This window comes from Camelus dromedarius, chromosome 7 (assembly GCF_036321535.1).
Source record: "Camelus dromedarius isolate mCamDro1 chromosome 7, mCamDro1.pat, whole genome shotgun sequence".
NCBI classification, from domain to species: domain Eukaryota; kingdom Metazoa; phylum Chordata; class Mammalia; order Artiodactyla; family Camelidae; genus Camelus; species Camelus dromedarius.
The window spans coordinates 18,437,923-18,464,874 of record NC_087442.1 but is presented as its reverse complement, the minus strand read 5'-3'; the positions used below and the strand labels follow the sequence as shown (position 1 = coordinate 18,464,874).

Below are 26,952 nucleotides of genomic sequence, written 5' to 3'. Positions count from 1 at the left end.
CAGTATCCCTTAAACCAATGGCTTTGTATAGCCTTAAATCAAGCCCTTAATTCTGATGGAGCTATCATAATCACAGCTTTACCCTCTTACCAGCTGGATGACCTCAGGTAAATCACAAACCTCTCAATTTCTCATCTGTAAAATAAAAATAAAAATAACTATTTTGCAGCACTGCTGTGAAGATTAAATTAAATAAGTACCTGGCACAGTAAGAGCAAAAACTTCTTACTTGGTCTCACTAGCTCTGGATTTCCCATTTTTTAATTTGTTCACTATATTGCTATCAGAATCATCTGTTTGACATTCAAGTCTTTCACTGTCTCATCCCTGCTTGAATAATGTCAATGTATTGCTATTGTTTATGGAGTAAAATCCAGTTTTGTTTTGTTTTGTTTTGTTTTTTTAATTTGGTACTTCGAACGTAGTATGATCTCATCTCTGCCCGACTCTTCAGCTTTCACCAATCTCCCATTCAACTTACGTTCCAACAACATTAGACTCCCTGGAGCTTCCCTTAAGGTTTCATAATGTTTCTAAGTCTTTCTCCACTTTGCAATACTGTTCCTTCTGCCTGGGATGTCCTTTTTCTCTCAGCAAACTACTATTCATCCTTGAAACCCAGCTCATGTGTGTCCTCCTTCAGGTCCTCTTTTGTCACTCCCTTCTCTGTGCTCCTTCTCTACAATGTAGTCACTTCTGTTGTCACACTTAATTCACTGAATTGTCATTTACATGTTTACATGCTGGTTGGCAATACATCATCAACTTCTTGAAGGAAGGGCTGTTTTTTATTTCATTCCTTGCCTAGAACAATATCTAGTACTGGGTAGGTGCCCATCAAGTGTTTGATGAATGACTGAATGAATGCATTTACCTGCATGGGGTGATAATAAAGTGATCAAGTTGTACAAAGGGTAGAAGGGGTAAGATCATCCACACATAGTCTACATCTTCATGGAGCAGACCTCATTTGCTCTAAGTGATGTCTGTGTTTCTGGGATTATTGAAAGGAGAGACATTGGGCCTAAAATTAGGGGAAATACAATACACTAAGCTCACAGTTGACATTCTTTAATTCATGCCTCATTGTTTTTGAACATGCACACACACACACCCCTTCTGTCACTTTGCCTCCAGAATCACATCATAGGCTATTCTAGCTTTGAGAACAGCATCTAGGTTTGTCAATGACTGAACTCAAATGTGTAATTCTCAATTTTCCCTCTCACCTGAGGCCTTGGTTCTGGGATATATAAAAAGCTATGTTAATGAGTAACAGAATCTACAGTTAATTTTCTGCTGAGGTATTATCATGCTGCATGATAATCCAGGTTTAGAGGCAAAGAAGAGAGAGAAAGCAGATGACTACCTCCCATCAGGGAAGCTGATAACTGTGGCTCTGACCAAGGACCCAGGACCCCTTGGATATGTTTCCTCTCCACAGCCATGACTTTTGGCTTATTTTTCCTAACATATAAAATGCGGAGAATTCTATAATTCTAGATTGCACCTAACCATAGAGATCCCAAAAGATAAGAGGCAGGTTTTGGATCTCAGATGAGGGAAGGCACTGGGTTCCAGGAGTCCCACCTGCAGAACCGCAAGTTGCAGAAGAGTCTGTCATCTTCTGCAGCCCCTGCAGGAATGCGCAACAGGCTCTGACTTTCTGAACACTCGAGGAAATATCTAATTAGGACTGCCAAGCTCGGCTCCATAAAAATTATTAGGTAGAGACTAAAATAAGCCCAGAAAATGGCTATCTTTAGAAAACAGTTTCCCTTGTATTTTCTGAAGAAGTGGTTGTTATATGTGGTTAATGTAGTTTAATGAGTGATCATCCTTATGGAATCCAGAAGCCTGCCAAGGCTTATCCTCCACTGATAGATAAATGTTCTGGAATGAAGTTCTACATGTAAAGGCATCAGGGCTGCTAGCTGGCCCCACTGAAAAGATTCCCACTGGCTTTTCCAGGGTCACTTTGAAACTTCCTCAGGTGGAAAGGGCTACCAGGGAGTAAGCCTGGTCATGCTGATTATCCAACTTTGTCTCCACCTAGGACACTGAGAATCCACAGAGACAGTACAAGGGAATGGCTAAGGGTAAAGACTGTTGAGATGGAATCCTATCTTCATCCTTCATGAACTGTGTTATCTTGGGGAGGTTGCTTAACCCGTCTGTGCCTCAGTGTGCTATTCGGTTAAGAGGGGCCAAAGACACAAAGACACAAAATCACGTGTCTGACAAAGGGTTTGTTTTCATAATATACAAAAATTCTCAAAACTCAACAATAAGGAAAGAAATATTCTCATTTTTTAAAAGGCAAAAGATCTGAACAGACACGTCATCAATGTAGATATATAGATGGCAAATAAGCAAATGAAAAAATGTTTAACAACATCAGTCTGTAAGAAAATGCAAATTAAAACTATGATGAGATATCCCTACATACCTATGTAAATGGAAAATAAATAAACAAAACCATCCCCTGCAAAACAAACCCAAACTCCCAAAACCAGATAATATTAAGTGTTAATGAGGATAGGAGAAGACAACTGTGACTCTCAGACTTTGCTAGTGAAAATGCAAAATGCAGCCAGCCTGGAAAACAGTTTAGTAGTTTCTTATAATACAACCCAGAAACCCCTCTCTTAGGTATTTACTCAAGAGAAATGAAAACTTATGCTCATATAAAAACCTGTTTGAGCATGCTTATAGGGGCTTTCTTTATAATCACCCCAAAATGGAGACAACTCAGATATCATTCGATAGGTGAATGGGTAAACTGAGGTACAATCACATCATAGAATACTACTCAGTAATAAAAAGGAGCAACAACATAGATGAATTTTAAAGATATTGTGTTGAGTAAAAGAAGCCAGATACAAAAGACTACATATTGCATAATTCCATTTAAATGAACTTCTAGAAAAGGCAAAACTATAGTGAAAGACTGAAGATCAGTGATTTCAGGAGCTGGAGATGGGGGAGGGGACCGACTGCAAAGAAGCATGAAAGAACTTTTGGAGGTGGAATGTCTATATTAGAACTATAGTTTTGACTGCATTATTGTGTACATTTTCTTCAATTTTAAGAACTATTTATTTTGAACTAATTTTAGACTTACAGAAAAGATGCACAAATAGTACAAAGATTTCCCATCCCTTTCACCCAGGTTTCCCTAATGTTAAAAGCATACGTAACCATGTTACATCTTTGAAGACCAGGAAATGCACATGGGTAAAATACGACTAATTAAACTCTAAGTCTTATTCTAATTTCACCAGTTCTTCTACTTAATTTCCTATTCTGTTCTGTGATCCCACATCCAATTTATTGTTACTCTATCTTCTTAGTCACCTCTAATTTTTAACAATCTTTCCTTGTCTTCATGACTTTAACACTTTTCATGAATACTGGTCAGTTATTTTGTAGAATGCCTTTATTTTGGGTTTGTCCAAGGCATTTGCACAGAGTGGGTTTATGCATTTTGGGCAAGAATATTATAGAAGAGATCTTATGTCCTTCTCAGTGCATTTTATCAAGGAATTCATGATACTGATGTGTCTTGTTACTAACAATGTTAATCTGGGTCACTTGGCTAAGGTGGTTTCTCCACTATAAATTTACTGTTTTCCCCTTTGTAGCTAATAAATATTTGGAATAAATATCTTGAGACTATGCAAATATCCTGTTTCTCCTCCAACTTTTGCCCACTAATTTTTGTATCCAATGGTGGATCTTCTCTGCAACAATGATTACTGTAGTGCAATTCAAATTGTTTTTCTCTTCCTTTTTACATTTAAAAAAATTTGATTTTGCTTTTTAATTAAATTTTCTTTGAAATAATTGTAGGCTCATGAGAAGTTGTAAAGATAGTAGAGAGGGGTCCCATGTATCTTTCATCTAGTTTCCCCCAGTGATTACATCTTACAAAACTGTAATACCAGTATAAAAAAAAAAAAAGACATTGTTGTAAAGTGCATATATAGTTCTGCCATTTTATCACATGTATAGATTCATGTAGCCACCACTGCAATCAGGATTCAGAACTGTTCCATCACTTTTAAAGCTGTATGCTTTAAAAAGATGATACTTGGCACAAGACACAACCCCACCCCCAAACACTGCCAGGATAACATTAAGCAGTGTGCAACTATTAGCTCTCATCATTGTTGCTGTTTCATCAAAGAGCATCTCTTTCCTGCGCTAGGAGATGTTCAAGCAAAGGCCAGTCCAGGCTATAAAAGGAGAGAAGAGACCTCTACATTTTTTGCCTGACTCCCTGACTGTTGCTATACTAGATGAATTAGAGCAAAGTTAGTCACTGACACCTGGGGCTAGCACTACCCTAGCACTGTTGGGGGTTCCCAGAGTTGCCTCCTGCACATCAGTGTGGGCTTCTGTTTGCCCCTGTCTTCTCTCTCCATGGTGATTATCTTTCTCTTATTTGAATATACCAGGTACATCCTGCCTCAGGTCTTTGCACTTGCTGTTCCTTCTGTCTAGAATGTTCTCCCCACCGACAGTCAGTGGCCAGCTCACATGTCATCTAATCAGAAAGAGCTTCCTGGGCCACCTAGCCTAAACCTGCCCCTGCCATCGCTAGTCCCAGCTCCTCTCTATCATGTGACTCTGTTTTATTTCCATTAGGGCACTTACCACCAGAAGAAAACTATCTTGGCTGCTTATTCGCTGACTTGTTTGTTTTTCCAGTTATATATCTGTATCTATATCTATGTCCATATCTATACCTATATATCTCCATATTACTTTCCATTATAGGTTATTATAAGATATTAAATATAATTCCCTGTATTATACAGCAAATTCATATTGCTTACCATTGTAACCATTTTTTTAAATCAAAGTATAGTTGATTTACAATATTTCAGGTGTACAGCAAAGTGACTGTTACACATGAACATATATATATTCAGATTCTTTTCCATTATAAGTTACTACAAGATATTGAATACTACCCTACTGCTATACAGTAGGACCTTGTTGTTTATCTATTTTATATATAGTAGCTTGTATCTGCGAATCCCAAATTCCCAATTTATCCCTCCCCACCGCCTTCCGCCTTTGGTAACCATAAGTTTATTTTCTATGGTCAACTTGTTTATTGTTTACCCCCACCCCTGTAGAATGCCAGCTCCATAAATGCACAGGCACCATCTGTTTTTCTACTGCTGTAACCTTACTGTTTGACAAGTGACCTTGGCCGTACTCCCAGAAGAGTTTTCCTGACACTTCCCTTCTCATTCTCTCTCCTTTCTTCTGTTTCCTCGAACTCTCTTTATGGCCCCTCCCCATCCCAAAACATATCCACTGAGATAAAAATGAAGTCCGTGATTACACTGGAGGGATCACCAACGAATCCAGCAACTACTCCCTCCAGTCCTTTCTGCAGTGACTCCCTCCTTCCCAACCCTTCTCCTTGGTTCTCTTCCTGTCCTTGACGGACGCTTACAGGAGAAATGCCCAGAAAGGAGGACTTCCACTAAATTGTCTCCAAGCTGCTGGTTCATGGACTGCATTTCAGCTAATAGGAAAGGTTTCCCTGGAAATCTGCAGGCTCCTCACCACCCTTACTCTTGCCCTTTGCCCCACTTCAATCTAGTTAGCTCTGTTATTATTTCTGTGGAATGGCATATATCTGTGCCATTAATTCTACATATTTCTAGGGGAGAAGGGATTGAGAGGAAGGAAAGACTGATTATTTATCAAATAAAAGACATTCTCCTTTGTCTGGACAGCCAGGTGGATTTTCTGAACTCATTTCTGCCCTGGAAATGGGGCAGCTGCTTCTGAAATGAGTCCTCTGTGTTGGGGTGGGCTCTGTTTTTATGGCCAGTGGGTAATAGCATTTCCTGATTTATGAATTGGTATCTGGGGGAGGTACTGAGCCCCTGAATGGATTCATCATGGGGAGAATAGCCATATAAATAATCCTGTCACATAAAATTATTGTTCTCATTTTGATTTTTTTAAAAATTCCTTTTGTGTGGTGGTGGGATTTAGGAGACACTAGTGGGAAAGCAGGAGAGGAATAAGTTATTGGGCCCCTTTTTTTTCCTATACAACAAAAAAATGTACAAAAGATATTCTTCAGAGACAGCGATTTGTTTAGAAGACAATTACCAACACGGTTTAATTATTTGGGGAACTCTCAGCACTTGGCTTAAAGCCAATGCCAAGGTCTTGGCCTTAGATGACATGTAGGGAGGAGACCTCATGAGCTGGCCTAGGCGCCATTTGGGATATTTTTTTCAAACTGGCAAAGAGAAAGGCACTTCATGTAGATTTCCCCTATCTTCCCAAATCAATGTGAGGATCCATCTCAACGCTCCAAGTGTTCACTGAGAGTCTGCATGGTACAAATCGGGTCTCCTAGGTGGGGACAAACAAGGAGTGTGCAGTCCAGAGGTTGTGGGTGAGGATAACTCAAAGGGGGATGTAGGCTTTGAAGCATGCACACAATTTCCCTGGTGAGAGATCACAGGACACCCTGGAGAGACAGCAGGATGGAAGCAGATGCCTCGAGTGAGGACACACACCGTGTGGCTGAGCAGAAAACTGGAAATTGTTGGCAGTTTATCCTTTATGGAGAAGATTCTTCTCCCCCATGGATTTGTAAGGTCCCTGAAGACAAGGACCTTAGCAGACTTCTTCCTTTTGTACCCACCTTTTTTTCTCCCTGACCTTGAGGCTTAACAGGTAGCAGTTCAGGAGAAATCACTCTATTGTCTATAAAAGGCCAGCTAGTTTATATTTCAGACATTGGAGAGGCCATATGGCTTGTCTCCACTACTCAACTCTGCTGTGGTAGTAAAAGCAGCCATAGATGAGATGTAAATGAATGGGTGTGACTGGATTCCAATAAAACTTTATTTACAAAAGCAGTGGCCAATCAGATTTGAATTGTAGTTTGCCAGTTTGTCTAGTAGGTCAATAATAAGTGTTTTTTGAAGTGAGTTGAAAGGCTATCATTTAATAACATGTGCATCATACTTGTCAAAAACATCAAATATGACCTGACAAAGTAAATGACTGCTGAATGTGTTAAAAGAGTTATTTTTTATACAGAAAGATTTCCATGGTACTCCTAACATACAATCTGTTTTATATGCATATTTTAAAGAATTAGTCCCTTACATAAAATCGGAATTTCTGAATCTTCTCTAGTAAGCAAGATATTACATAGACATGATCTCTTTCCATGTTACTGAGCTCCAGAGGGCAAAAAAATAGGACAGGAATCTCCTCACTTCACTGGTCTAGAAGAGGAGTGTCAGGAATCTGGGAGTGAGAATGAAGGGAATGGGAGGCAGGATTATTTTGGTGGGTGTGGCCTTGGGGAGGGGACCCAGAGGCTGTTGAGCTGGTTCTAACCAGTGTGCCTAATCATGGCGGCTTCTGTTCATTGCTCTAATTTATTTCTTTGTTTTCATGGCAGAATAAACTCCAAATTCCAGGGGTCAGCTAAGCGCCTGCCACCAGCCTGTGTGCAGCCAAAAAAAAGCTTGGTGTCATCAGTCAATGCCAACTAGTTAATAATGACCAGCCTCCTCGTTAATGGCCCGAGGCAAGGGTCCTTGGGCAGCAAAGGCTCTAGCAGAAAGACTTGCAGGCAGCTGCATGGGGAGAACGGTTTGCAAGAAGCATTTCTGCTGGCCACTTTCAAGGGCGTACCCACCCATGCTCAGCTCTTTAGGAAGGTAGTAATTAGTTTTATTCCCTTCACTACCCACAGTGAATGCCGCAGAATCTGGCATTTGGAGAGCCATTGGAGTCTGTCTCTCTCATCTTGGCTTGCCTCAGGTTTATGATTATAACTAAGAAGTTCAGGGGTTGTGTTCAGTTCCCACAGAAAGAAAAGAAACTTTCAAGTGTCAAGGCTCCAGGCAAAAGAAGCCACTGCAAAGGAAAGCTGACTACGACTCCGCTGGCCCTGGACCACATAATGTCTCTTGCACACTGCAGGTGGTGAGGACAACCACTAAATAATAAGCTTGCATGTGCTGTACACCAGAAATTGACACAACATTGTAAACCGACTATAACTCAATAAAAAAAATTTATGGGGAAAAAAAATAGTAAGCTTCCAGAAGCTTGATGTCATGCACATCTGTACGTTTCCAGCATGGGGACCTACACAAAGAGTGGCAGGGACAAAGATTTCCAGGCCTATTTGTATGCTGTGGTCATCTGGACAGTGTTTCCCAACTGAGTGGTGGCACGCCACAGCAGTGATGCTGTGGATGGGCCACAGGTGTGCTACCATTTTGATCCATTCAGCCCTGGGGGCAGTCGGGAAATGACTAGAGAAGTTGTGCCCCAGAGCCTGGTCCCCTCTAGTCAAGAGGGGACCTCCATCACCCCAATGAGCTCTATAAATACATTCACTCCCCGTGTGTTCCTTAACAAAATAACAGGCTGGAAAATGTTGACCTGGTATACAAATGAGAAAACAGAGACTCAGAGGTCCAGATCCCACAAGCCAAGGCTTGATTCCAGTTAGCCTTACTCTGCCCAAAGCCTACCCACCACCCTACAGCTGTCACACTAAACTGTCAGCAAACAGCTGTTGAAGCCAAATTGTCGGAACTGAGAAATCACTGGCCTAAAAGCTAGTGGAGGGTCAGATGATGTTATTAGCACTGCTTGAGACGTGAGCTGGATGCTCAAAGCTGAAGTCAACTTACTGCCAGTGTATGCAAGACATTATCCCCTACACCAGTGGCGACCATTCTGACCATGACTCATGGCAAGAGATATTTTACATTGCAACCCAGGGCACATGTGTAGTTTCACAGAGAGAGTACTTATCCTTACTATGTTTGACAGACACTGTTCTATTCGATTTTATTCTGTTCCATTAAAAAAAAATTCTGGTCATGACCCTTTAAATTGATTTCATGACCCACTAAATTGATTTCTCGACCCACTAATGTGTCATGACCAGCAGTTTGAAAAACACTGGCCTGACCCCATTCTGGCTCCCCCGCCCTCCCCAGAGAGGGGTAACGTGGAAAGTGAATGTGGAGGGGAAGAGTGAGATACGAGACTGGGATAAAAGTGAGGAGGTCAGTGGGAGGAATGCCAAAAAACAGGACAGAGGAAAGAATGGGGATGGAGAAATGAGTAGGGATTGGGAGACATGATGAGAAAAGGCTAACTCTGGACTGACAGATTTATGTCCACGCAATGGTTCTCCAGCTCCATGGTCATTCTGGCCCTATTTATACAAGAATCTTTCCCACTTGCTTTCACGGCCACAGCCATGGTAAAGCTACCTGCTGGTCTGAAGATTTTCTATCTGACGGCACCATCTCAAATTCCTTACTGTTGCTCCCACAGGGGATTTTCCGTCTGCTGTTCAGAGATCTGGGCCCTAGAAAGATCTAGAAGTCACTGGGTAAATGATCCAGCAATAAGGAAACCGACCACAATGACTCCACCCACACCAATGCACCAACACACAGGGGGCTCTGTGGACGTCTGAGCTGGCACAACAAACTCTTGGATACAAGGGAGGTGGTTTTGTAAGGTAACAGGAAAGTGAAAAATCAGAGATTGAGAATAATTTTTAAAGCAGCTGCAAATTTACATATTCCACTGGCCAATGGGTCTCTAAAGAATTTTGATTGCATGCCCCATGGTAAAAAACAATTTTTGAGCATGCACCTACGAAGGACAGATATTTGTTTATAAAGACTACACATGTTCTACTTATTAACATCATTACATTATCAAAAATACACAAAATTAGGAAAGAATGAAGCAAGATAAAGATAAAATACCATCTTAATTTTCATTTTCCATTATTAATGAATGACACAAACATTTTACTGTCACCATGAAAATTATTAATAATGATGAGGCTGATGTGTTATGATTGGCATCATTATTTTTGAAAATCTTTGTTTAGCACTTAGTATTATGAGGTTTTGAGGTCTAAGGTTCAATTTATTTCAATAGTTTGCTTTAATGGCTGTCATAACAGAAAAAGACACCTCACAGAGACACAGAGATGCAAAAAAGCCCATTGCTGGCTATGCTGACTCAATCAAGCTATATATTTTTTCCAGTTTCATGCACCAATTATGCGAAGATTGTTATTGAAATTCAGCTAGTAGTAGATTTCCATCTTCTCTGATGTCAATCAGGGTTCTTTCAACTAATTGGAAGATGCTGAAGTTTTATATTTTTTTAACAAATGGGTCAAAAGTCTCTGAAACTACTTGGAAGCTTTTTAGGGAGATAGAAGATTCTATTTCCAAGTTTTTAAAGTTTTGAGATACGAGTTTTTAAAGTGTCACATTTCCTCATTATCAAATCATATACAAGTGAAAATATTTCCAAGTATCCTTTTTCCCCTTCCAAAATGGTCTCTCCATGCCATGAATTCTTTCTGAAAGCAGTTACTTTCCAACTCATTGTTAACACATTACCTTTATATTGAGGGGGCAGATGAAGTGTTTAATTTTTCAAAGTTATCAGCAAAGTGGCATAGTTCTGACAGCTGCTTGTCAGAACTGAAAAGGTCAGCAAATGTGGAAAATTTTGGTTCTTTTAAAAGAAAAATCTTTATATTTCTATAACCAGAAAACCTCTGGGTTGTACAAAATGTTTTCATGCTCCCTCCCAGCTCATTGCAAAATAGTGTAAAGATTGTATTTAAGGGATTGTGTTTTTTTTCTTTTTACAATATTGATAACATCAGTTGCACAGAAATTGCAAATTTGTTGTCATGTAGTGAAGCTAAATCAGCCAGGAAGATCACTAGTGTCTACACCTGGAGATGTGGCCTTCCCATGTCCCTCCATGCCTTCCTGACACATGGACAGCTGACATGCAGACCAAGGCAGCGAAAGAACACCCAGTATCCACTGCATATTACGTAGCAGTGAAGCCTAAGTTCTTTTTTTAAACAGAAAAATAATTAGGTGTTCTAACCATTTCTTCCCTTGCCCCATCCGATCATTCTAGCACCACCTAGTCTCGAAATGCAGCTTAAAATTGCTACCCTAGAGAAGCAAAAAGGGTGCCAAATGTTTGAGAGTTTGGTCTTCAGTGTTCTGGAGCAAAACGATATGAAAATGAACTGTCTCCTCTACACCATTGTGAACTGAGGAGTATCGAGCTGTCAGCATTCATTTCATTGTTACAGATGGAATAATCAAATCAGATTAAACAATGGCTCCTACACTAAGAACCACCTGAGCAGATGCAAAACGATGTAATCCAGGAACCCAGGTAAGAATCGTACATACGTCTGAAAGGTGACAGCAGGCAAGAGGCAGAACTTGAGTAATTTTAGTCAAATTGCTGACTTTCAGAGAAGGACAAGGAACTACAGATTAAGGCAGGGGAAGCTAAGCTCGGAGCTGAAGAGGCCTCCGTGCACGTGGGATAGAGGAGAGACAGTCTCGGGAGCACTGAGCGGAATGAGCCCCGGGGGGGGCAGGGAGCGGGAAGGAAGGAAAGTTGACCCCGAAGCCCAGCTGTGACCTTGAGGCTCAGATCAAAAGGACCCTCCTTTCCTGAACTCAGAAGAGTTCAGACCAAGAATTCAGTCTGGGCCTAGAGATGGAACGGCACAGAAGAGGGACCAGGGTCAGGTCTAGAGCCCAAGAGCCCAGTTCGTGAGAAGGGAGAGAAATGGGAAAAGCCGGGAAAGGATAAAAATGTAGTCTTCCCCAACGAAGGTTCCGCTCAGGGTGCTCCTGGTAAAGTGAATTCTGTGGTCAAAGGAATCTGGGAGACATAGTCTCCTAAATTTGCCGCCCACCCCTAGCTTGGAGATTTACAATGCTCGTTAGCACACTGATGGTTTAAGAAATGCCAGTCAAGGTATCTGCTTAACTCAGACTTCCCCAAATGCATTTGATCAAAGAAAGCTTTTGTTTTTAATTTTTCTAATATCCTGAAAAACTTTGGTTCTGAGAATAAAATTTGGGGAGCCCTGGATTACAGTGGTATCTAATGTGGTCCTGAGGGAAGATTCAGGCGGGAGGCTCTGTGTACACGTCACACGTCAGGTGTGTCCTGCTCCCATCCTGAGATGCCCTCGCCGTAATGACAGTGAGCGTTACCTCCAAGTCTTGCGGATTAAAAGTGGCTGCAGGGGAGGAGGGTTCCCTGGAGGGGCCTCTCCTCTCACCCTGAAGGCACCTGAGGTGTGAGTGGTGACCTCCTTTCCATGGCGGGATCAGCTGAGGGGCTCAGACTCAGGCTGGGAGGTAGCTGACCGGAGAGTGTGGCCCGCGGAGGCCACCGTTTTGGGCACCATAACAAACAAACCAAACCAGGCGCCTGATATGTCCTGGAGGAGATAGGGGTTTATGAATGATGGAAGTAAAAATATTATAGTTAGAATTTTTTTTCAATAAATTACAGGCATCCTTCTAACAGACCAGCATACTGAAAATAATAAAGGCTAGGATTTGTTGAGCCCTTGTTAAGCGCCAGGCACTGCACTAAGAATTGCATGTACATTTTCTAATTCACTCATTGTAACCACCCAGGCAGTGGGCACTGGCCTCCCCATGTTACTGCTGAAAAAACTGGAGTACCTAGAGGTTAAACAATTTGCTCCAAGTCATATAGGTAGAAAGTGGCAAAGCCAGGACTGGAAACCAGGGCTGGTGATTCCAGCTCATGCTCTGGACACTCTCAAGTCACCCAGCAGGGATGGGACAGGCTTCAGCACCAGCACTGAACCCTTTTCGAGGAGGATATACCTCTTCCTATACCTGTTTCTCCACTCCTTCACTGTTTTGCACAACTTTGTTTAAATGAATATCCAGACAGTCTCCACGTCAACCATTATTCACTCCCTTGAAACGATCACATCCTCTCTGAGTTAGTTTCAAATTCATGTCTCCACTGTTTACACGTGATAGTGGAATGCACTTAAGGGACTCAGGTCAGATCTAATTCTGCCATTTGTAATGTCTACTTTTACACCTATATTGTGTTTAGTAATGTCTTGTGACATCACTAACACTAACAAAGTCATCTTGAACAATGGCACAAATTAACACATATGTATTTACTTTTGAAAAATCTCATCAATATTCAGACTGAGTACACAATTTAAGTATCCAGTATTTCCAGCCTTTCTTTCTGCAGAACTTCAAGCACAAATCAAATCAGTTCTCACCAAACTTAAAAACTTCCATTTAGATGCCGTCCCGTCTGCGCCCACTGTGAGAGGGGATGGGGCACCCACAAAGCTGTGGCTTATCTTGGGAAACACCCCAAGAGCTCCAGCCTCTGGACCAGAGTCCTCGTGATACCCACCCCACCTGGGAGGAGAGTGGCCCTTCGGGCTGACATCCTCTTCTTCTCAAGCCCCAACTGCACAAAGAGTTTGGGGTTCCAAGTAGTCCCCACAGTGGGACCCCATTCTTTCCCTACATGCCCTATAGTCTGGAGTTTGTGCCCACCTTGCTCCTACAGAGCTTCCAGAACAGCCCCTCCTCTGCTCTTCTCCATGCTGCCCAGAGCCAGACAGTGGGCACTAATAAACCCACATGGGGAGAGGCCTGAAAGGTGGCAGAGACGCGGCCCCTGGCACGGCCTGCCCGCACTGTGGAGTCTTCCCATGAGCTGCTAAGTGGGACATCCAGGTGGTCGTCTTCACAACAGCACTTCAAGTGCTCAGAAAGTATTGGGACACCACACAGTGTAGAAAGGAGATGTGACTGTCAGGGCAATTGCCGGAGACAGATGCTGAATGGAGCTCAAGATTGGAGAGCCGCCAGGGCATTTCCCCAATCACCTGGCCCTTGGATTTCCTGTCTTTCCTCCCGCTCCACCCTCACTCTGCCTTTATATATGAGCTCTTCTCTTGCTTGGAGCACAGAGAAGGAGGACGAGCCATTTTCTCACCTGCTCAAGAACTCCTGGCAGGTGCGGAGCCAGAAGCTATTCAGGTGCCAGTCTGTGATAACATCAAGTCCAGTGGGGCTGGACTCAAATTAAATTATTTCCCCAGAGTGGAAGTAGAGCTGCAAAGGAACACCCACCAAGCCCTGCGGAGAGAACAGCTCTGTCCGACGGGGCTGGCAGACCAAGGCCCCGGACCCTTCAGGCTCCTGGGATGCAGTGCTAACAGGTGGGAAGGGAGTGCTCAGCCCTTTCTGGGGGATTCTGAAATGGACTGGGGGTACCCAGGAATCCTGGGGAGCTGGTGGCCAGAGCTGAACTGGCCCTTAGCCACCAAACAGCAGTTTGTCCAGGTGTCCCTCCCCTCAGCAGCAACCATTTCCCGGGAGTACTCGTAATCACAGTCACGATAGTGATGACCCCGCCCACGCTAGGCATGTCACACGTATTACCTTTAATCCTAAAAGCCCTGGAAGCTGGTTATTATCATTTGTGTTTCACACATGAAGAAACTGAAGCATAAACTCTGCTCTAGTGCCTTGTTCTGGGCGGCAGAGCTGGTGAGTGCTGAGGGTCAGGATGAAACCTCATGTTCACGTCTATTCATGACCATCCTGTGGCACATTTCTGCCTCCCAGTCACCCCCATGACCGTCTTAGAAATGTCAGGCCACGGTCATTTTTTCGTCTCAGGGAGGCTACTAACCTTGACCACATTCAGATGTTAGAGACTTCGGACCTCTCGGGTGACCCCTTAGAAGCACGTCTGTTGGGAAAGGAGTGTGTTGGTGGCAGGGTGCTTCTCTGCCTACAGCCTTTATGGGGTGTCCCGGTTGTGTCTATGGCCCTGTGTACCCCAATATGTTCTAGAATAGAAGGGGGCTCTTGTCCCAACTTGCATCAGGCTGGGGCTAAGGAAGAGTAAACCACGGGTCTTTCTTCGGGGGCAGCGTGGTGGTTCTGAGCTCTTCCTGTCACCCCAGCACCCCATTCAGCCTGTCCCACCGCCAGCAAGTCCTTTACCTTCTAAGGCTTGTTTCAGCAGCCGAGGATTGGGGTACAGAACTGTCTTGCTGGGTAGACTCGGAGATGAAGAGGGTCTCTTGCACCCACGGAGAGCGCCACATTCCTCCTTGGAAGGCGGGCCTGGCACAGACACTGCAGTAGGTGCTGAGCTGGGTTCTAACCTGGCTCCTCTGCCAACCTGCTGTGTGACTCTGAACAAGCCATGCACCTCTCTGGGCTTCAGTTTGCTCATCAATCATAGGGAGAAAGGCAGCAAGAGAGAGTGGGACCTGAGAAGTCTTGAAAGGGCTTTTCCAGTTCTAAAGTTTTATGATGCTATGGAGAATCCAGGTACCAGCACCGAAGGAATGCAGGAGATTGGAGTAGGAAGTCATCTTTCCCATCTGGGTCCCTTCCAGGGAGACATTCTGCATTTATTAAGAAGGAAGGGAGAAGTGGAGCATCTCAGTAATGATGCACAGGAATCTGTGGGATCAGCTCCAGACAAACGGGAAGGCTTCCGCCTGAGTGCAATTGGGTGAAACACGGCAACAGCTTTTCTCTTTCTGCGAATGCCTGAGGTGGCTGGCCTGCTGTCACTCACTCTCAGGACTGTACTTCAAGTCCCCTCTCCCAGGAGCTATCAGAAACAGCCCCGTCTGGGTGCAGGGAGCAAATGTCCAAATGAGCTTGTCAAGGTGTCAGCCATCCCAATGCAAACTGGAGCGGATAGCTTAGCCCTGCAGAGGTGGCAGGAGGGACGACATGTGCCCGGGAACCCAGCACCAAGAGAGTGGAATCATTCTTACAGGAGCCCATCACCTTGGGCGGCAGGAACTATCTCCACCACTGCTCCTTGTTTGAGACCCATGCCCATAGACCCCCAAGATTGTCAGATTTCTGACATTGGCTACTCTTGGGTCATTCTGGGAAGCAGGCAGGGGGCAGGAAGGGCCACTGAGGCACAGAGGAGAAGTAACGGTCCCCTCATCACACGGAGAGTCCCCAGCAGAGGCTCCACTCAATTAGGGGTTGAAGCCTGTCTATCTTGAACCCCAATACTACTTTCCCCTGAACTGAGCTTCCTTTTGAAACTCACAACATGGTACAAATCACATTCACAAAGCATCCTCTCACCAACCCCCTCTCTCCCCCCATGCAGCCTTCACCATCTCTCAGTTTCACATCCTCAAGCAAAGAGCTCGAAAAGAAATACAAAAAACAGGGAAGGGGATCGGGGTCCTCAACAGGCTCCTTCACTTTGACACCCTTGCTCCCTGGGAAGCCTTTTCTGATCATGCTGTTTAAAATGTAAACTCTTGCACCCTGAACAGTCCTCCTGATCCCCTTGCCCCTGCTCCGCAGCACTGATCACCTGCTGACCTATTGTAGGGCTTATCCCGCAGGTTGATTCTTCTTGGCTCCTTCCTCTTGTGAAAACCGCAAGCTCCTGAAGTCAGGGCTATTTACCTGTTTCTTCACTGTTGAGTCCCCAGTGCCTAGGCTGGTGTTTGGCACATAGTAGGTACCTAGTGAATATCTGTTGAGTGAATGAACGAATCAGACTTGGTGATTTGTTATAAAGCAAGATGGCCCTTGCTGTTTCACTACTGGGTTATGCTGGGAAGCCAAACAGAGCTGCCCCTGCCTGGCCCTGCTTTCCTAGGTAACTCTGACCACAGGTGGACCCACCTCCTCAGCTCCTGCGGATGGCTGTGTCCTGGTTCACAGCTAGGACTTGAGTGCCACCTGCTCATAAGGGAGACTGGCTGTGATGTTCCCAGGCACCTGGAAGCAGATCCACTGTCAACAAGCGTCAATAAAACAAAGAACACCATGAGAGATGGCTTTCGCCCAGACACAACTGAAAGTGTGTCTCGAAAGCAAAAACATGTGTTTAAGGCCTCTGGCTCTCAGGCAGGGGGGAGCTGGTGTGTGGGGTGGCAGGGATGCTGAAATTTACTGAGAAATCTGCCACTTGCTCTGAGGTCTATCAAAGAAGAGACTCGCCTTGTGGGGGGAACAGCTGCTTCTCCCCACCCCCCGGCAGGGGGTGGTCGTTCCAGGGCACTGGAGGATAGCCCCGGCTCTGCCACCCCATCTCCTCATTTGTCTGCCTCACTGACACTTCCTCTCACTTCCCTCCCACCAGCTTGGCAGGTTTTTATCGCACTGGTTTCAGTGTGTATAGAAATTCCTCCGGGAGGATTGCAGTTGTAGTAAATACACACCATAGACATACATGCAGATGTGCAAAAAGCAAGGAGGCTGATGGAGACACACAGAGACAGACACAGGAAAGGTGTGCATGTGTGCACACGCATGGACACACACACACACCCTAGGGAGACACCCAGAGTTATGCAGAAGAAAGGAAAAAGATAGAAACACAATATGACACTGCAAGAGAAGGCAGACCCTGACAAAATGACACTGATACCTAACAGGGTGCACTCAACCACTCCAAGAAAAAGTGTGCATGGAAAGCAGCCCTTGCTGGGTGAGAAAGCGAGAGGAACTCACACATCCATAACTACAGAAACAATATCCCAGCCATAGGATTATTCAGTTTGCAAATAACTGTAATAATAGCTCCTGTTGCTCTTATCACTCAGGAAGTTCCAAGGATTGTGGTGGTGGTTCTGTGCCAGAAATGGGGATGAAGACCAAATATATACTTCTTACTATAAATCACAGTATCACAATTAGGTATATTATATACAACCAGCACGTCAGATGCATAACATTATTATTTAAGAACTAGTTAAAGTAGGCTACTTAAGTTTAACCAGCAAACTTATGTAAATGGAAACACAAAGCAAGAAATAGTTCAGAACAGGGCGGAAGTCATGGCAGTGATAAACAGATCACTGAAGACTGGGAGATGCTTCCTGTATCTGAAGCAGTCTTTTAATTGTATAAATTCAAACTTGGGGTTAAGATAGGCAATACATCATTTGTATCAATCCTTCTCTTTCCCAGTTCTGGTTCAGTGAAGACACTGGGGATTCATTCATTCATTCATTCATTCATTCATTCATTCATTCCTTCATTCACCTATTTATTCATCAAAGAAATATCGAGGGCCTATAAGGTGAGGTTTAGGCAGACAAAGAAGACACAGGCTGTCCTCCAGCTCCTGACAGTCTGGTAGGAAAGATAAGAAAGCTCAGCTCAGTCCGAGAAGAGCTACCATAGAGGCGTAAACCACAGGTCAGGAAGAGCTCATTAGAGAATGTGACAGCAGAGCGAAGTTTCAAGGGGCCAGAAAAAATTCACCAGATGAGAAAGCGAAGTGCCTCTCAGGCAGAGCTGACATCACTGCTGAGCAGGTACCCTCAGCCTGCAGTCCCAGCCTGCCCCATTGGCTGACGGAGGCGGGCAGGTGTTCGTCCTGACGCTCGGGTCTGGTATACCTCCAGACAGACTAACCAAGCTGCTCTTGTCCGCTCAAAACAGCAGGCGTGGGTTTGCTCTCCTCTGGGACTGGACCCCTGCTAAGTAAAAAGCCTGCCTCGGCCTTGACCTGGACTCCTGAGCTCCACCCTGACAGATCACCCAGAATCTTGATGCCACCACCTGCCCGACTCCAAACATGGCCATTTCCAGACACTCCCATTGCAATGTCACAAGAATAGGAGCCTCCGTTTAGCAAGCCCACACTCTGTGACAGGCTTGGTTCATGCTGATTCCATGCATTATGCCATTCGATCTTTGGAACAAAGCAATTGGGTTTTATTATTACCCCCATGTGACAGCTGAGAACAAAGAACCTTAAAGAGGTTAGGAACTGACCTGAGATCACACTTGGTAAATAGTAGAACCAAGGTTCATGCTCCAATGTCCTGACACTGAGGCTTGAGCATGACCCATCGTGCTGTATTACTGCTCCCCTCAAAGAACGTGCAACCCAACTGGATGTCAGTGTTGCCCAGATGTTGGGGCCTTGGGACCGTGATTGGAGGCAGGCCACCCCTCCTCTGTGAGGAGCAGCTCCATAATGGATGAAGGCCCTGACTCTGTGAACTCCGTACCTTCCTTTCCTTCCCATCGTGCCCATAATCCAGAGCTCCCCGTGTGCCTTGCCGCCAAGCCTGCTCTGCACTGGCCATGCTCTCAGGGAAGTGCAACCACTGAGGTCAGGGAGCTCAGAATCCCAACCCAGAGGAGCTCCGCATAGCTCTTTTATTTTCCTGTTTGGAAGTTTTTAGATATTTTAAGTCCCAGGTTCAGAAATCCTGGCTTTCAGGTCAGGTAAGAAATCCTGAAATCGTCAGTGCTTGAGGAGGTCTTGAGTCTTCTCCAAAGAACTCATTCCAGCAAGGAAAGCTGCTTCCCCTCAGTGTCTGGGGCCTTGGAGGTAGGCCGGGAGAGGGGGGCATGGTCCCGCTGAAAAGGAGTAGGGAATGAAAGTAAAGGACCAGCTTCACAGCGGTCCTGACTTCTGGCATAAAATGCTCCCCTCTCGGCCCCATATCGGGCCATTCCCAAGCCATGGCAGCCTCCACAGAGGCACCACAATGGGCCCCAGTGTGGCTGAATGGGGGGTCCCGCACCACAAGAAGATGTCATCGAGCTCGTGGGGTGGGTGGAGCTGCTGTGGACTATCAAGGCATAATGCACAAGCCCCGTGGGTGGCATAATGTGGCATTTATCTCCCCCACGGAGCAGAGAGGGGACGGGCAGAACAATCCAGACTCTGTCAGCAAGGCCCTCTGGGGAGTTCAGGCCTCGCTAATGAAGATGAATAAGACGGGGGAATCTGCCTCTGCTACTCAGAGCTAATGTATACATATTCATGGGCTGGAAGGCCAGCTCCCAGAATGACCCATCCCCACACGGACACGGCGGGGCAGAGGTAAGGCAGTGCTAATCCACACCTGGGGTGGGCTGTGTCTTGAGGGATGGAACATTCTGGGCAGTAAATTAGGACCCTCCAGGAAATACCCTTAAATGTACAGAATTTTCCAGGTGAAATGGATTCCTTTGCCCGCTGCAAAGATGTGAGTCCTGCTCTGAGCTCAGGGGCCCCTGAAGAACTTAGTTCTCAGCTGAGTTCCAGAAGCAAACCCAACTTGGCTACTTCCTACTCCACATCAGCTAACAGCAACCCCTGCACCATGTCTGTTCTGCGGGCGTGACCTCATGGGATTTGCTGGAGGTTCCATGTTAGAGCTGCATGAAGGCTTGGGACACAGGCTACATCAAGTCCTCTCACATGCGTAGGCCCTGTTTTCTGACTCTGTCCATCTGACTCTTCCCTCAACTAAGTTTTTCGGCCAACAAATCCTCGCCCACCATAGACCTCCAGGATCCAGGAAGGTGACCTTGGCGGGAGATTATACAGTGTGTAGGGAGATCTGGACCAAAACCTTGGGCAACTGTACCACGTGACTTCAAAAGAGAGCAGATGTTGGCCCTGCACCTCTACACACCATCATTTTGAAGTTAGTGGATTTGTTCTCGACTCACGGATATTTTGCTATTTGAAATGCTTCATTCCCTGTTTCAGTGCTCTCAGCCTCCGTCCCCAGGCAGCAGAACAGAAGGATACACACTGAGCCAAATAAATCACATCCCCTCTCTGCAGCCGGCCTCCTGCAGGTTTCCAGGAGCCACAGCCTAGTCCTTAGCTGCAAGACAAATGTCCGACAGAGCTCAGCGAGCCTTACCTGCCTTTCTGACATGATGTAGAGCTGTTCGTGGTCCTTGGAGAAGGCCATATCCCGGAGGATGGGGCCCGGGTCTACCACCTGCACCGTCTCATACTGGAGGGCGTTGCCCCTGGGCCCATCTACCCGGATCTGCAGAGAAGAGGAAGGGGACACCAAGGTGAGTTCAGATCCCACAGTCGAGCTTCAGCCCAGAGCCCCTCCCACAGGCAAAGGGGATGCAGTGAGCTCTGCCTCCATGGTGCCCAGAGGCCAGGCCCAAAGGAGCAGGAGTGACGCCCGCCCACCACGGGCCTCGTGTTGAGAACGGCAATGAGAAGGCGAGAGGGGGAGACCAAGCCGGGCTGCACCGAGAATCTGGCGTTCTTCTCTCTGGCTCACTGTGCCTTACGCTTGAGTCTCTGAGGCTTTGCTTGTACATCTTTGGAAAAGAAGACGGGGCTGATGCAGGGGAGAGGAATCTGGGGCTTGGGTGAACAGAGGATAATTGAAGCTGCCTCAGATCAAAACATCATCCTATAACAGAAAGGCAGTATTATTTGCCACATTTGTTAGCAGAAAAAATTTGGATATAAGGATGTGCGTTGATTCTTTGAAAATGCAACCCAATATCACTGCTGTACCTTGGGGGGACCCAGCAAGGATCCAACCCCAGAAGTTTCATACCAGGTGGGCTTGTTGTGGCCATTAACCCACTGGCTTATGCCTCAGATTGTGGAAAAGATGTAGGGTCCCCAAACCTCCTAGAGTTTCTATTCATGTCTCCAGGGAAGGGGACGTGGGCATTCCAGGAAAATGTGTTTTGGGCATGAGTCATTCTCAATCTTCTGAGAACACTTAGCAGACTAGGTCATCTCTTGGCCATCTACAAGTTTTTTCCCTAGGGCTGCTCGGATAATGTGACAACCAGGAAAGATTTTTGTCCACAGTCCTGAAGTCTAGAAAAGACAAGGGCTCCCCAACCCAATGTGATGCTTGACTGGCCCAGGTCTCTGGAATCATCACAAGTCTGAGCTCATAGGTTTGCCACAACCACTGCGCAGAGCTAATAACCCCATCCATGTAAGGTGGGACCAAACATTACCCAGAATGTGGGAAGGGTGAGAAAGCCAGAGGGAGACAGGGAGAGACGATGGCTGGGGAATCACTAAACTTGGGTAGATGCCATCTGTCTAAGTATAAGATACTGCAGTGTAATTGTAGAGATTTCAATAACAAAACTAAAGGAAAAATCACAGTCCAAATATTTCCCATTATATACTCTTATTTTAAATTTTTAATATTTAATTTTTAGTCTCTCACGAGATCAAGGAGAACAGAAGAGTTATTCAGAGGAACTAAATTACAGAAGGTACATCACATCAGTGTCATCCGATGGCATCCATTCATCTGAAAGTCTGCTGCCTCTCATTTCTGTTGAGTTCAGTGAACTCTGACACCGGGGTAGTGTGTGACTCATGTATTCGATTTTAGGTTTTTGATCCCCCTGTTGGTTTGCTTGTCTTCCTCTTAAGCATGATTTTTCAGCCCTTCCTAGATGTCAGGTACTGGGAGATGGTTTTGCACATAATTCCTTGTTGATATAATCCTCTCAGCCCGATGGGTTTAGTGCTCGTTTGTCATGGCTTGCATGCGCCCTGCCCCCACAGTATTCATCACACCCTCTCTCACCTTTTAAATGGGACTGACCCCCTCCACCCCGCTTCCTGGGGTGGTCTTCCATGAGCAGAAACAAGTCTCTTGAATGTTACTCTCTTGCCACAGCGATGGAGAGAAAGCGGACCCAAACCATTCAACAAGTGCAATTAGAGCAAAGCAGGGACTGTGTTTCGTGACAGGGGAAGAAAGCATCTCTCCTCACCCTTGAGAGGGTCAGAGAAACAGGTAGCTCTGAGAACTGTTGGCAGCTCTCTCATTATAAAAAGGGGAGGAGGGGAGCTGTAGCCAGGGAAGGTCAGACACAGAGACTGAAAAACACCGGTCTTTGGTGACGTCCCTGAGCCACTGAAGCCTGCCATGTGGCATGGACTTTCTAGTTACTCAGGACATGTTTCCTTATTGTTAATGTAAGAAAAAGGTTTTCTGCAACATCAAAAGCCCCAGCTAATACACTGATACAATAGATTAGAGAAATGAGACGCAGAACATCAGACAACTGGCCTGAGTATTCAACCTGACGACAGAATGAGAATCCAGCTTGACTCTGAAGTCTGCGCTTCTCCTACTGCTCTAGTTACATGAGGAAGCCTGTTCCCTGGTGGGTTTCACATCTGCTTCCTGGGGGTGCCACCAAAAGGTGGGGGCCGAGGTTGGCGTGTGCCTCTGGCCTATCCAATCCTGGAGGCTTTCGCCAGTCATTCCTGATTCTAAAGCGGACACACTTGAGCTTGAAAAATATTTATTTTAAAAATGAAGAAATAAATGAATGAAATTCAAATTCTTCTTTACAGGTTTCCTGTTAAGCTCATGAAAACAACAACAACAAAAACTGGCAAAGGAATGAAAAAGAGATATGTTTATTCCTGAAAATCAAAATGCCTTGGGTTCCAACAGCCGTCCTCCTCTGTCCCCACCCCCAAGCCACCAGATGTCCACCCCAGCCAGGTCCTTCCTTAATCTGAACGAAACCAGAGCTCATGCAAAACCAATTGGGATTACCACCCAAGTCTGACTGCGTGGTGATGGCCTTGGCCCCCAACCCAGCCGGGCTTCATCCCCAGCTGTGAATCATCCCTGGAGCAGCAGCACAAGAGTGATACTGCGTGGCCTGGCTGGGCTCCAGCCCCTTAAGGCCACCGGCAGGAGCAGGTGCCCCTCGGGAATGCTGGCAGAACTGAGTCCCGTCCAGTACCTTGTGGTCTGAGCTCCAAGGGAAATTGGATTCAGTGCCTGAGTGATTGTCTTTATCATTTGGTTCCAACGTCCCTGCTCCTTAGGATGAAGTGATGAGCTGAATGCAGGTGGACATCAGAGGAAACTAGGTGAATTAGGGCAGGGACAGAGGGGTGGACCCGGGAGCACCGATGGGGCAAGTTTTCCCAGGGAGGCAGGGTGGGGTTGCAGCCCCCTCTCGAACACTCTGCCAGGGCAGGAAATCAGTCATTGAAAAGGTGGTTCTTCCCCTCACCCCACCTCACCCCATTCCACTCCTTGTTTCAGAAAACAAAAAGCAAAGCATCCATTCATCCGTCTGCTGAAGGAATCCCACACGAGACATGGATGAAAGGAGCTGGTGGTGGGATGCACTGAATGATGGACAATCATAAAACTTAGGTAGGTTGGACCAGCTGCTGGCTCTTGGGCTGTTACCTGAACAACAGCAACGAGAATTGCTGTGACTGAGGAACGTATGTGTCAGGTACGACGCTGGGCATTCTACATGTATTTACTGTCTCATTTAAACTGCGTAACTCCGTGAAGCAGTAGTATTATCTCATTTACAGATGAAGCACATAGAGGTTATAACTTGTCCATGGTCACACTCCTAATGGTCAGCATGGCCTCCACCTCTTGAGGTCTGACCGATTTCAGCGTCCACACTTCTATGCACTTACATACTACACCAACACACGTTGAACCAGACTCTCCCAGTTATATAAACCGGCATCTCTTCAAGGAGTGAAAGTAGTTACTGCTAAACAAACAACACCCTGGGAGTGCTGGAGGAACCATGTCTGTATCTATTGCAGTCCTTCTGGGAAAGAATCATGCATATGAGTGAAAAAGACGCAGCCATAAATTTTCAAAATAACGATCCCTTATATTTTTGTTTTATACCTTGCTGAGAATGTTATTCTTAAATAACATTGTCTCATCTGATGGCTGTAAAATTTTTATGATGTTGACTGCCAGCCTAATCATTCTCATTTTACCAATGAAAAAACTGAGATTAGGGCTGTTCTCTGCCTTGTCCAAAGTTCAGTGATAAACCAATGACGGTCAGGACTAGAATCCAGGTCTCCCGATTCCTAGCTCAGAGCTTTCCACTTAGCAATTTAGATTTTCCAAGAGCCTTAGACAAGGTTCCACATGAAAAGGTATTTAAAACTAATGAGTCTCCATGGGATTTTGGGCAGTTTGGCCATGGAGAGAGAACCAACTTAGAGACAGAAAAAAAAAAAACACATTCCTGCATGGACAAGTGGGAACTGGGGGCCTCCTCAAGCACTCGTGTTATGATAGCCTTATTTAATATTTTTTATAAATGGTCTGCAGCAGGAAACAGGAGCTTTTACAGCCAATCCTAAGCTCTTTGGAATAGCAAGAAGGCCAATGATGGAGTCGAAATGTAGAAAAGGTGGTGCATCCTCTGAGGCAAATGAGAGAGGAAGGCGAGCTGTATTTGGGCAAACAGACAAGCCAAGTTTACGTAGTCACAGAAAATCATGTTCTGTCCACCCTGATGAGGCAGAAACCACCCAGATGCCTGCAACTGCAGGACAGCCTGGGAAGATCTTCCCCAGGCCACAAAGACACACAGGTGAGCTGAAAGGAGACACGGTGGCCAGTGGCTGTGGTTCAGTCACCATTACAGGGGCCACCCTGAAGCTTGGGAGGTGACAGCTTAGAACAAACAAGATTTATTATCGTACACATTAGGACAAAGAAGATTTATTATTTTGTGCAGTGTAGACGATCCTCGTGGATCATCTAAGCAATGAGAAGGAAAGAAAATAGACACTGATGGTTTTTAAGGTAGAAAATATAATGTAAATGTCGGTGTTTAGAAAATGTTATTCTCCAGGGCTGATACGGAGGAGAAAATTGCACCCTCACTCTGTGTGTCCCTTGACTGAGTGACACTCCACACTCATTCATCACCCACCATGCATCTATGAAGGCCCACTGTATGCTAGGCTCCGAGCTAGCTTCTGGAGAAGAACAGTGAGTCTCAGCCCGGCCCTCCACGAGGCCAGTCTCCAGAAGAGCTCAGGTTTCATGCAAGTAAGGCCAAGTGGCTAACGCTATGGCAGAGAGGTGTTAAAAGGCCTGTTCCTTCTTCCCAAGAGACCCGGCCAACTGACTGGAGTGGAGCCAGGAATTATCAGCCCAGCCCAAAGGGAGGCTCAAGGGAGCATGTGTTTGTTACAGAACAAAAGGGCCACCCGTCTGGCACCATCAGCTCGGAGGGGTTCACTACTACAACACATAGTGGGTTGTACTCAAACGCCCCCTTCAGAGACAAACTCGCCTCAGTCAGTAGGAAGACTGACCTCAAGTAACACAATTAGTGGCACTAACAGATTTTATAAAGATTTGCTGGCAGAGGGAGGTAAGAGGAAAAACAGGAAGAAGGGGGTCCACGGGGAAAATGTGATCACCTTTAGGCAACACCGTTCTGAGGAGACAGTGCCAACATGTCCCTTCAGGCCACACCGTAGACCCCATGGCACGTTCTTCTGGACCAGCACTAGACAGCAGAAATAGAATGCCAGCCACAAATGTGGGCCACGTGGATAATTTTAAAATTTCTAGTGGTGGTTACATTAAAAAAAGAAGCAGGTAAAATGAATTTTAATAATCTATTTTTACTAACCTAATGTGCTCCAAATATTATCACTTTAATATGTATCTAGTATAAAAAATTGTCAATGAGATATTTTACACTTGTTTTCTCATACTAACTCTTTGAAACCTTATGTGTAATTTCTTTTTTTAAATTTTTTTCAACTTTTTTTTTATTGAGTTATAGTCATTTTACAATGTGTCAAATTTCAGTATAGAGCACAATTTTTCAGTTATACATGAACATACATATATTCATTGTCACAGTTTTTTTCTCTGTGAGCTACCACAAGATCTTGTACGTATTTCCCTGTGCTATACAGTATAATCTTGTTTATCTAATCTACATATGCCTGTCAGTATCTACAAATTTTGAACTCCCAGTCTGTCCCTTCCCACCCCCCTCCCCCTTGGCAACCACAAGTTTGTATTCTATGTCTATGAGTCTGTTTCTGTTTTGTATGTATGTATGTATGTATGTATGTAGGTATGTATGTATGTATTTATTTATTTATTTATTAGATTCCTCATGTGAGCTATCTCACATGGTATTTTTCTTTCTCTTTCTGGCTTACTTCACTTAGAATGACATTCTCCAGGAGCATCCATGTTGCTGCAAATGGCATTGTGTTGTTGGGTTTTGTGGCTGAATAGTATTCCATCATTTAAATATACCATATCTTCTTTATCCAGTCATCTGTTGATGGACATTTAGGCTGCTTCCATGTCTTGGCTATTGTAAATAGTGCTGCTATGAACATTGGGGTGCAGGTATTTTTTTGAAGTAGGGTTTCTTCTGGATATATGCCCAGGAGCAGGATTACTGGGTCATATGGTAAGCCTATTCCTAGTAGAATCTCCATACTAAACAA

At 45.1% G+C, this 26,952-nt stretch overlaps 1 protein-coding gene across 4 annotated transcripts in view; it reads right to left on the bottom strand.

Moving 5' to 3' along the window:
* The window catches only part of PLXNA4 (plexin A4), a 565,291-nt gene that overhangs the window by 132,124 nt on the left and 406,215 nt on the right, over positions 1 to 26,952 (bottom strand). For all 4 annotated transcript variants that reach the window (XM_031455378.2, XM_064487352.1, XM_064487353.1 and 1 more), the window contains one exon: positions 20,576 to 20,707. In XM_031455378.2, the coding sequence (XP_031311238.2) occupies positions 20,576 to 20,707 (132 nt within the window). The remainder of the gene's footprint in view (positions 1 to 20,575; positions 20,708 to 26,952) is intronic.